The sequence below is a fragment of the Rhopalosiphum padi genome, chromosome 4 (assembly GCF_020882245.1).
Source record: "Rhopalosiphum padi isolate XX-2018 chromosome 4, ASM2088224v1, whole genome shotgun sequence".
Lineage (NCBI taxonomy): Eukaryota > Metazoa > Arthropoda > Insecta > Hemiptera > Aphididae > Rhopalosiphum > Rhopalosiphum padi.
The window spans coordinates 7,367,266-7,379,816 of record NC_083600.1 but is presented as its reverse complement, the minus strand read 5'-3'; the positions used below and the strand labels follow the sequence as shown (position 1 = coordinate 7,379,816).

General features: G+C 37.5%; 1 protein-coding gene across 1 annotated transcript; it reads right to left on the bottom strand.

Annotated features, from left to right (window-relative positions):
• Nucleotides 1-1,235: 1,235 nt before the first annotated feature.
• On the bottom strand, nt 1,236-12,332 carry LOC132930673 (uncharacterized). The gene is made up of 9 exons (XM_060996665.1): nt 10,887-12,332; nt 9,009-9,918; nt 8,040-8,257; nt 7,308-7,544; nt 6,896-7,026; nt 6,645-6,797; nt 6,407-6,566; nt 2,520-2,735; nt 1,236-2,076 (listed from the first exon to the last, which is right to left on the bottom strand). Exons 1-9 carry the CDS (start codon nt 11,751-11,753, stop codon nt 1,963-1,965), a joined length of 3,006 nt encoding a protein of 1,001 aa, XP_060852648.1. The 5' UTR covers nt 11,754-12,332; the 3' UTR covers nt 1,236-1,962.
• Between the last annotated feature and the right edge of the window lie 219 nt (nt 12,333-12,551).

Here is a 12,551-nt window from a genome sequence, read left to right as displayed (position 1 = left end):
ATTATATTATTTCGGAATCAATCGTTTACGGGGCGGCCTGTTGAACTCTAATTCGAACAAACCCGTTGTCCGTGACTTCGCCACGACAAAAATTATAATATTCCGACCAAAAATTATACTATCATTTATTGCAATTTAGTAAAAATCTATCCGATAACCGTTTCGAAATGGTCAGGAATTATTTTGACCAAGACAGGCGCGCTAGGTATCTCATACACTGTCGACGAATCGTAATTGTTATTCCACTCGTGACGCACGTGAAAGGTCTGCAGAATTGCGACTATTACATTATACTAGCAGCCTTCCATCAGTAAACCACGTAATAATATGTAAGAAATAAGAATGATGGGGGGATTCACCTTTGAGAATGTTGCACAATCCAATTTGCGAATAGAACCCATGTCTACAAAAATGCACATATTGCGTAGGTGTTTGCAGCGCCGACTAAAAAATAAAAATAAAATACCCGTTTGGCAAAATATCGCTCGATTCTATTATTATGAAGAAAAAAAAATGTCCAACTGCAGAAAACTAAAACAATATTGTACTCCAATTTCCAGTATTGCAGTTATTATATAATATTATTCGTGCCGCCGTCGTTCGTAGCCACAGCGAGTTCGTTTTATTCTTCTGTAATTCGCGTGTATAAACAAGTATGTAATTATATATAAACTGTAATGTCACGATATTTATTAAAATAGGTACATAAATATACCAATAGGTATAGCGTCAGGACTTATTAAAATGTAATTTTATAATTTATCATTAAGCGCGAGCATCTTATGCGTCGTCCGCTGTACGGAAATTGAAAATAATGTCAAAATGTTTATAACTGCGTTGTATTTCTCAAATGTAGATTGAACTCACATTTGTGCTCCGTCAACTGTTCAATTATTCATTACTCATCAATCGAATTCCCGAACCGTCAATTAGCCACTCATTAATAAAACGGTCAAATTAAACGATCAACAGTAAGTTATGCACAACTTTCACAACTATAATAATATAATGGTACTTAATTGAAATCTATCATCATTTAGGATTTCACAAATGGTATTTTCTTTCAGTGATTTGCAAGCACAGTATATTTTAATTATACTATTACAATTTAATTTCTTATCAAAATTACGTCACGTTTATGATGTGTATACATACATTCAATGATCGTAATGACGAATGTTATGCAACAGATTTCATTAGTAAATTTTAGTGACAATAATAAATAAAATATATGATCAAGATTTAATATGATATATTAGATACAGTGGCATAACAGCTGCTTAATCTAAAATAGACTTTCTCCTAATTTTTTTTTTTCAATCCACGATTTTTTTTTACTGCGTTCGGCTATTTTCCTTGGGGAAAACAGTATGCCCAAAGGACGTGCTCGAATTCTTTTAAACTATACATTTTGATCGTTTCGTACATATCTTATTTTTGATTCCAATATCTTGTATTAAATTTCTGCTTATTTTAAAATAACCAAATCCGATGCGACGCATATTTATACAACTACCTATATTGGTTTTTGAGATTTACATCAAGTATACGTGTACAAGACGTATATATGATGATGAAATAAAAAAAATAACTTCCAATAGAACATAATATGATATTCAATTGAAACTCGATAACAATTGAATTTATAAAAGGAATATCTGAAATTACTATGCTAACCAACAGCAACAATATAATAATATTATGATATTAATTTCAATCGGCACTGACACTTATTACACGCGTTTGATATGAAGATCGACGGTTAATGTTAGGTCGATGACGGTCGACGTTGCGTGTAACTGTTTTAATGTTTATTGGATCGTTCGATAATGTTATGCGTTATGAATGTCTCTTATATATAATAAACACCAACGGATTCGGTATATACGTCGTCAACTCATAAAAATGAACTGAAATGCCGAAAACCGCAGTTGAACGAAGTTATTGTATAATATTGTCTGTCTAATGCATATCGAATTCGGACGAAAGTTTTTTCGATATACACCGTTGGTGCTTTTTCGCCAATTCTTCGAAATAAATTGCATGATCAGTCAGTCGGAAATCGCCTAAATCACCCTGGAAAATAAAAACCACAGATATACGGTATTAGTTTGAAATAGACATGGCTGTTTATATGTTAATTGTTTGTGAGCTTTTTTTCAAATTGTTTTAAAGGTTAAATTATATACTGAAATATATACATGTATAAACTATTATATGTAATATGTAGATAAATTAATTTAAAAGCAAATTTTTGACAATTGATAATACATTAATTTATTTTTATAAAAAATGAATAAATACCTCGAGGTCGCTGTTAATGAAAATGTTAACATTATAGATTTCATGACAATACAATTTTTTTATTATCAGTAACATTTTGAAATTGTATTATTATTCAAATATATTTTGGTAAATTAATATTAACAGATAGAACTTTATGTAAAGTTTAAATTTTTTATTTCGTCTCTCCCCCGTTTAAATACGCCTCCGTATGTTCATACATAAAATAGCAGTACCTGGTAAACGGTATCGTGGAACCGGCCCTGGTTGAACGCTTCCATCCACCGGCGCTTTTGAGCCGCGGCCAAACAGACGAAAAAGAACGCCTGGTAGTCTACCGGGCTCACAACGACCAGACACAGCCAGCGGCAAATTTCGGACCAGCTCAGTCGGCCCCAGAAACAGTCGGATGCCCAGCCAGAGCACAGAAGCCACCACGAAACGCCGGACATCTGCAACGGAATACGGGATTTTCATATGGTGTGATTTACGTAGAACGTGATATTATGCATAATAATGCGATATAATATGAGCGATGATGGCATTGACACACTCGGCGGATCTTACACAGTCGCAGTACCTAATTATTGTATTATCGTATGTGTACGTATACGTAGTATGACGTGTAGTTGTAGTGCGTACCTATATCTATATGTACGAACAATGATGGCGGTATATCTCGCTTATTACGACGGTGAAACGCACAACGAGACCGCATAATTTCAACTCGAAAAAAGTCATCATCAAAGGTTAAACGTTCCATTGTTTGATTCGACCTCTCCGAGTCGTAATTATCATAATAATAATATTAATATTATGTTTTTCGTTTTTAAATATCTAGTCCCTACGCGATTCCATGACATGAAATAACGTAAAAAAAAAAACCGCTAATTAAGTTCGTACGACTATATCGCATATCAGTATGCGTATCGAGCCAAATAAACTTTTGTATTATAATATTGTAACACCCGCGCAATAAACGTACGTTAAGTATAATAATACGTAATAGATAATAATAATAACGCAACGCACTCGGATACTAATTATAGGTCACAACGCTGATGTATCTGTCATCGTGTATGTCTAATAATATATGATATGTATATAAATATATATATATATATAATATTCCAACGATTTAAAGCATCAGTAGGTACGCGCGTGTAGCAAGGTTCATATGATTATAAAATATACTTTAATACTTAAATACAATAGTAATTTATCCATAAACGTTACAATATAAAACTTTTAAATTCAAAAAGCAATTACGTCAATAAAATAAAAATCTGTTAACTTTTGACGTCATAATATCAACTTATACTACGTATAGTATATATATAGGTATCAATTTTACAGTAAGAATAAAAATAATTGAAATCAAATGAATTTGAAAATGATTATTTCATATTTGCACACTAAAATAGACTTAAGACTTCAATCCACTCGTGCGGTACACTCAAATTGTTTTATTGTACACAATTCTCAATGAATTCGTTAACTGTAAAATCAATAAATATAATGTATTTAATGGAGTTCAAGCCTTGATTAATTTCTCCAAATCGAATATTTAACTCACTCGACTTTGAAAACAATCTCTGCATAAATAATAATAATAATAATATCGGCACTAAAAATGAGTGTGTAAAGGCCTAATGATTAAACATGGATTTGCATAATGTTTTTTAAATTTATATAATACTGCAGTGGAGTTAGCCTTGTGTTTACGATAATTATAGTCGTGTAAAATACTCATAACCCACAACTCTACTATTATACGACGATATAACGTTCGGACGTTCCACTTTTACTCGTCAGTATGTTTATGGTTTTATAGACTTATAAAAGATGAATTTATACTTTATGGAATAAATTAATAATAATATTTATGCATTTTGCACTGCTGCTTTAATACTTCACTGATTATCATGTACAATATTTTTATGCCCATCTGGCCACCTTTACTTCGAATGCAAAATGCAATACCTATCTTAAATCACACGTGCCGTACTTACTAACTAATAAATATGTTAATCTACGAGTATCTTCGTAACCATAACCTATGATAAGATAGTGTATATAAGTACCTACATAAATATTATTATTGCATTTTATTGAGTTGTAACATCGACCGCGTAATAAATATTTCCAATATGTTTAAATTATAAATATTTTAAGTAATGACGTAATGTCAAACAAAATAAAAATAAATGATACAAAATTAATATTTTGACGTTTTTCAATATTCTACCCACTACAATACCTGACCTAGCATATGAGATTAAATGACATTATCCGTGGCCCAGAAGATCAGTCATATAATTTATAATTATATCTATTAATATTAATATACTCCGTTTAATTTTAAACAACTGCCTTGAGCAATGAGCGTTTATAATTGGAAACTGGAAACCACACGAAACGTAGGTGTACTTGTACGCATAAATCACGACTATCAACGGGTCAATATCACGAGATACCGAGCTACTGATGAGCCAATTGAAAATTAACAGTCGGTTAGCCGCTGTTCGTAATTACCGAAATTTTTTTTAATTTCATTTTCTTGTTTATACGATATATCGCGTATCTTGTATATATTTGCCCTCTAGGGAACGTTCTGAACCAGTTGGTAAATAGTATGAGGAGTGGTCAGAACTACCGCTTTCAATAAAATGCCAGCAATTGACTAAAACCTATTTATTTAAAATATAATATGTTTTTTCAGTTTTATTAAGGGATGAAATTATCACATAATATTTATTTATAGAATTGAAATGTTTTATTTTGTAAGTATAGTAGTATACATATATAAGCATTTTTATATTATTAGCAAATCGGTACGAGTGAAAATTTAGTATACTATAAAAACACATAAATTTATATTTTATTTAATGATTCAAACCAAAAGTTCACAAAACTATTTTTAGTAGACTAAGTTCCAACATTCTAGATTTTAAGCCATGAATGTAATAGTTCTAAATTTTATACAATTTTCAATTTTGATAGCTAAGTCTTAAAAATATAATACAAGGTTCCTCATAAGTAGTTATTATTGAAACCTAAACATCTAAAACAATATATATATATTACATATTTTTTTTTAAATATTCAGTTCAAATTTTTTATTAAATTATATATTTAAAAGTAAAATACAATTTTAATTATTTTGTTGTAGTTAATCTAAAAATATTATTCGAAATTGTTATGTATATTATTATATTTTAACGATTTTACTATATAGAATGATATTTAAAAATATTTATATTGATTTTAAACTGCTGCGTATTTATACCTCGAATATATTTATACCGTTCTGCGTTAAGTCAATGTTGACTCAAAAGTTAATAACAATAATAATAATATAATATTTTAATATAAGTAGATATATAGGACCTATAACTAAATAAATATAGTATATACTACTATACTAATTAAGTAATTAGTTATACTCGAATAATAAATTAGATAATTTCAGCACAAATTAATTCAATGTACTGTGTATCTGGTATCACTAGGAATATAGTAAAATAAATTAATAATAGTCATATTATAATAGACCGATTTGCTAACAGACCATCTCCGCTCAGAATCGTTAATCATATTCAATAATTTAACACATCAAATACAGTCACTTACAATATACGACATAGCTACCTTCCCATTTTTTTTTTTATTTACTCTAGTTTCATTTTATTTTTGAAGTTATTTCAACAAAATTGTATAAGTAAATTGTATATTAATTTAAAAGGTCTCATGTTTATGCAGTTTTACATAATAGGTATATTATTACGTATTTAAAATAGTACAATATGATTGTATGAATAATATTTATGATCTGCAGTTCTTTAATTATAGAGTATAACGCAATAAAAAAAAAAAAATAAACTATCATGATTAATGATCAAAAGTTTATATTAACTAACAAGACTTCCTTGACTTCCTTTTCAATGTATGTTTTGGATAAAAACGTAGAAATGTTGGAAAAAGTTGATTTTTATCGATCACTTTTAGTATTTAAAAACATGCATTTAGAAAAAAAAATTAAAACGCTTCGCCCCCCCCCCTACCCATTATACCCACCCATACCAGCCGCAATCAATCTCTATTCCGCGCAACGTTTGCTAACCTTAAATGCGTTGTACACTTCGGGTTGTTCTTGTTGTAACAACCCTTCAACCAGATGACCAAAAGCGGCCCTCCTGTCGGCGTCCTCGTCAAATGCCGGCGGCCAAACGTATCGTGTCGTTTCGTAGAGTCTGAGCAGTACGGCACACGCCTCAATACACCTTTATTACACGCATAATACAAATTTTATATTATATAAAATTTTATATAAAAATCTATATAGCCAGTATATCACAAACCCGTTTTTCGATCCTCCCGACGCTATAAACAACGTGCAAGTCATGCAATCGAATAGCGCCGGCGATCCTCGTCTTTCAACACAGCTGTACAGTTGTTCGAGCTCCGAGGACGTCACCGAATCTTCGACCACCAACCCGACGCTTGACCCGTACCTGCAACAATAATAATAATAATAATAATAACTAATACATCGAGGAAAATAAATTTCGTAACAGAGTAGTATTATAATATTATAACGTGTTTTTGTAACCTCAGCGCCAATCGTATTCCGGTGACATCGAAATCGGTTAGGTTTAATTTATGATCGAACGCGCCCAGGTCGAGTTGGCCGTCGAAACGGCGGCGGCCAACCGACGTTATTAAATCCATCGTCTCCGTTCCCTGCGGAAACGTACTAGTTATTATACATACTCGTCATTTGCTTAAATCGTTTTTCTGACTTATGTACGTTTATATTACACCGGACATGCTCACCCACGTCGTATAATAATTGTGTGTCTATTAAAAATCTGATTTTTCAGAAACTCAAAAAATACTATATATATTATTACTATACGTTAATATTATAATGCTTGAAGTATTTTATCTGGCATTACGTTTAAGGGCGAAACGGGGGTAAGCATGATGAGTGACTCAAACCTGTAATTACTGTGTATACTCACGGTTATCTGGTCGGAACGGATTATTATGGAACGAAGCCTCTGCGACCAGACACCGCCGTGATGGTGATTAGCGTTGGACAAAAACTCGGCCAGAGCGCTAGGGGTAGATTCGGTGGCGTGCCCAGTACCGTCCGACAGCAGAGGGCGTTGTAATTTTGTCAAAAGTTCGGTTGTTTCGTCGACGAAAACTATTTCATCTTCCGTACGGCTTTCGGCGGACAGCTTTAATAATGTTTCCTGTCAAAAACAAACGAAAAACCGCCCGAAAATGAACATTTCGTAACAACACACACACACACACACACACAGTAAAAGCCACGGGTGACCCTTCTCCGCGATCGACGGTTAAAACGAAACTTTTAGGAGTTACGATTACGCAACGAATTTAGTATTGACTTTCTATTCGGTTTCTGACAAACCGTAAATATAATATATTATGGTGTGTACACTGTGAGCAGCGCATACACAGTCGCGTAACATTATTATTACGACTGGAGGGCAAAGATGATCATTATGATTAGTGATTGCCGCGCTGTCCAAACGGACCGAACTTTAAAACGGTACATTACCGTAAACGTCGTTGGGTCATGAGTTATACATAATGCATGATTAGCGTATCTGGTATCTATTGTGGAACGCGTACACTATAATAAGTATGTTTATTTTTTTCGTAATACACTATCATCAGCCGCGGCTAACAATGGTACGATACAAATTATTGTACGTTTATACTTGATATTTTAGTTTCGAGTCCGCGTAAACACGTGAGCTGAACGTGTGCGTAGCCGCTTGTATCAAACGAAGCCACAGTATCACGAGAACGTCTCTCGTAATGGGATGGCCGTCAAAATTTTGGAACGAAGCGTAATAAAATTCAGTGAGTGTCGCTATTCCGGTTACTGCGGCTTCCGAACCGTCGATTCGGAGATGGTCAAGTACAATTTTTAACCCTGTAAAAAAAAAAAAACAAAACGGTGAAATTTATAAAATTCACGGCAACGATACGGGCTACCTGTTATACAACTAAAATATGCTATGTGCGGTGTATAACAGCGGTTCTCAAATTTTAATGTTTTGACAATGATGACCTATTTCGGATAAAATTCGACCACAGTGCCTTGCTGTGAATATTATACGAGGATCGTTAATAAAAAAAAATAGAACACTAGTTCTTTCACTGCAGATATAATCAATTAAAAGGTCGATCGCCTTCGTAAAAATACCACCCTCACAAGTATGTGAGTTGACTAAACTGACGTAAAAGTAAAAAATCCCTAGAATTTGGGCATGTACAATGCATTAATGCGATCTATCCGCATTTGCGTGGCTTTTGGTACCCAAAAATGGGAAAACAATGAATATACGAATAAACGTCGAGGTACGGAGGGGTGAATTTGTTACAATAATTAATTTGAGAAAAAAGTCCAGACACGATTTTTGAAAATCAGATAAATATTCCGCTATACAAAATTATTTTTACCGTTATTCTAATACATAATAATATTGATAATTAATATACAAATTATTCATATGAAATTCAACTGAAATAATTATATATCAATATGAGCTGATAATTATAATTATTATTCAAATAATCTTACAATAAATAAAAATAATGTATTTTTATTTTCTTATGGAGGGTGAACGTAGTGACCTTGGAATTAGGATGATGATAAGAATAATAACAATAATGATGCTGACCTCCGATCGACGCGCAACAGGAATAGGCGACGCGGACGATCGAGTCGAGGGACTTCCGGTCGCCGTCCGGGTCCAAAGAGACTTCCGTTTGGCGCGAACGGTCCGCTACGAATCCGTCCAGTGAACCGAACGCGTTCGTCCTGTCCAGCCACTGTCTGCCGGCGGCCGTGGTGCAGGCGACGCTCAACGTCAACAGGTGTCGCGGGTTCAACCAATCGAAGTCGTCCCGCTGCGGCGTGTCGTACATGAGCGTGCCCAGTGGGCTGCCGCGCACGTTGGTCAAGAGCGACCGACGGTGTCCGAGGTCGGGGTCACCGGCGGCCGCGTCCTCCAAGAACGACATCCTCCTGGTGGTCAGCCGCCAGATCTCGTCGTGACGACTGGCCGTCAACGTGGCCGCGACCGCCGTCAGAGAATCCGCGTCCGCGCCGTCGGCGGCATCCTTCCAGCGCCTGTTCTCGAACAATCCGTCCACCAACTGTTGACGCGCGGCCAACGCGTCCGAACGCTCCGCGACCTTGGCCAGTATGCGTAAGCCAAAAGCGTTATCCGCGATCGAGTCAAGCGTCTCGAGGTGGAACGCGGCCACGGCGGCCACCAGCGAGCAGAGGCCGTGCGCCAACGTCGCGGGAACGCCCCGGCGGTTGGCGGACAGGAAACCGAGACAGTGGTTCGAAATACCGGCCGCGTGGATCCGCAGCGTCCTGGACACCTTGATCGGGAACATGGCCACCGTGGCGCGGTACCTGAACATCTTGGCCAGCAGGTGCATGGCGTGCAGCGCGCGGGCGTACCGGACCACTGCCGCGATGTCCGCGTCGTCCGACCGTCGAGGGATCTCGGGTTCGACGATCCACTCGTGGAAACCGGACACGACTGCCCGGAGCAGTTTCCGGTCGCCGTCTAAGCACTGAAAACAAATACGGGTCAGTGAGTATATAGGTAGTTTTGAATTAATATCTCATCATTTACCACATAATAAATGAGATTATTAAAAGATCTAATGGTGCGTGCCTAATATAAACTAAAAATGTTTTTTTTAATTTAATAATAATAATTTATACTTAAATAAATTTATTAATTTTTGATACAGCGCCAAATTCCAAAACTTATCTGAGACAACTAAATAAATTTCATCTGCATATCAGTATCTATACTAATTGTAAATAGTAAAAACTATTTATAATATTATTTATTTAGTATTATAATAGTTATTATTATTGTGGTACCCATAATCGATTTTTATTTTTTTACCTGATCATTAGACCTATTAATCTTAACTATATATTGCCTATATTTGAGATAACAGATACTAATCCGTTCAAGATAATCGAAGCAATTTAATTCCGAGATATAATGAACATTAATGAATATTAAATTAATTAAAAATAGTCCAATTTTACATGCATAACACGGTGTTTATCAATCAGCATTTTTTAAGAAATATACAAGTCACAAAAAATAAATAACTCATATTTGATGCGAATCTAATAAACTTGAAGACCACTGACCAAGAAGATAACGACCACGTTATAACATAATTCGCACATAGAATACAGATAAATAGGAATAACTTTGACGAAAGCTAACCGACTGGAAACAACTACGTACAGCAATAGTACAACTAGAATTACAATGAAATACAATAACTCTTTTTTTAGTTTTTATAGCACTCCAATCAATTGTTTTGCACTTTAGGGTATGGTACAGCCCTAGCAGCATTTTATCGTGTCAGAAGTATATGTTTCGCGCCAAACGTACGAACTGGAATATCAAACCTAAACGGTATAGCATATTTTACATAATACAGTTTTGTGAGAATTTAGTTAAAATCTAACTATACAAGTACACAATTGTGTGATGTTGGACGTCGCTTACCTGGAAAAAGACCGATCGGGACGAGTGGTACTTAGAAACGGTGTCGAACCACGTGGCAGTAGGATCGGTGCAGCACAGGATGGCGTACGGGCCGCGACCACCGGGGTCGGCCGCAATGGCGGCCACAAACTCAACGATGGCCGGTTTGACGGCCCCGCGGCAGCCGGCAGCCCGCTTGATGACCGCGGACAGACATCGGGCCGTCAGCGACACGGCCGTCACCGTCTTGCCGAAGTCGCGTCGTTGCCGTAACAGACACCGCGCGTGCGTGGCCTCGCACAGCGAACAGAAACTTTCGGCCGCGCTCTCCGGGTCCGGCGCCGTGTCCACGAGCTTGGCGTACACGCGGATCGCGAGGCTGAAATGCACGTCCGCCGACACGGCGCGCGACAGCCCGTCCGTCAGCCGCCGAAAGTACGCGCCCGTGTACGTGTCGTACGTGAACGGCAACCGGAGGAGCGCGTTCAGGCTGCGAGCGGTGTCGCGCGCCAGTCGTCCGGGCCCGATGTCCACCAACCCCGGCCACCGGTGGTCCACCAGCCGGCCGGCCGACCCGGTGGCCAGCAGAGCGTCGCGCACGGCCGCGTCCAGCGCCCGGTCGACGTCGTCGGCGTTCTGCTCCAACAGCCGGTCGGCGATCCGCCTGGCGACGGCGCCGGCGTCGTCGTCGTGGTCGTCGTCGTCTTCGTCATCACCGCCGGCACCGTCCACGTCGGACGACGACACGGACGAGCCGACGAGCGACTCGGCCAACGCGCGCACGTCGTCGAACGCGCCGCTGTCCAGCAGATAATCGTACAGCCGGCCGTCCGGGTCGTCCGGGCCGCCGTCCGCCGCCGTGGCCGAGTCCGGGCGCGCGTGGTCCATCGCGGCCGCGCCAAACCAACTAGCGGTCGCAGCACTGCGTAGTTTTTTCGAAAAACTAAAAAGAACGATTCGATTGGACGGACAGTTTATTCGGTCTGGTCGCGGCGTTTCTCCGCGATACTGTGGCAATGTGCGCGTTGTGCGATGTGTGTATATCCGTTACTAAGGGGACGCGACCGATCGATCGGATCGAAACGGCGCAGCGCCGCGCCGGTACAGCTGCACGTACGTTGTTTAACCGTTCGAAATATAATATTATGACGTGTACTTTTCAAATGCACAGCGTGAGTTCGGCTGACGAGTGTCGGGCCCGTTAAATGTCCAAGTCGGGGACGTCGGCAATACCCTAGCTCGGGGGTCGCCAACCTTTTCAAACAAGTGAGCTACATTTGAAATTTTTAGTCCCAGGTGATCGATATCTAGGAGAATTTAGGTCTTTAGGAAGAGATTTGTTTTATGAGCAAAAAAAAAAAAAAACGGATTCATTTTATTTGTTGTAAATTCTAAATAAATTTGGAACGTAATAACGAAAATATACCGAACATATACATTATACGCGTTGCACACTTGCACGTGACGACTAACTGACAGTCGAGTTATAACTGACAATAATTCTGACTTTTTATTGTGGCCGAGGCATTTGTTTTCAAATAAAAAACCGATTGACTGATAATAATAAATTACTAGAATTCAATTTAGCAATCCACATTATCCGATTATTTATTACGCGATCGACCAATAATGGTAAAATTAATTTTTATAACGATCGACCTATATTCTTAGAAAGATCGACTGGTT

Excerpts from the sequence above, each read along its gene's own strand:
- LOC132930673 (XM_060996665.1), bottom strand. The coding sequence starts at position 11,753 with ATGGACCACGCGCGCCCGGACTCGGCCACGGCGGCGGACGGCGGCCCG. Across the intron at positions 8,258-9,008 it reads CTGTTGCGCGTCGATCGGAG|GGTTAAAAATTGTACTTGAC; the intron begins GTCAGCATCATT and ends TTTTTTTTACAG. Across the intron at positions 7,027-7,307 it reads TCCGTTCCGACCAGATAACC|GGAACGGAGACGATGGATTT; the intron begins GTGAGTATACAC and ends ACGTTTCCGCAG.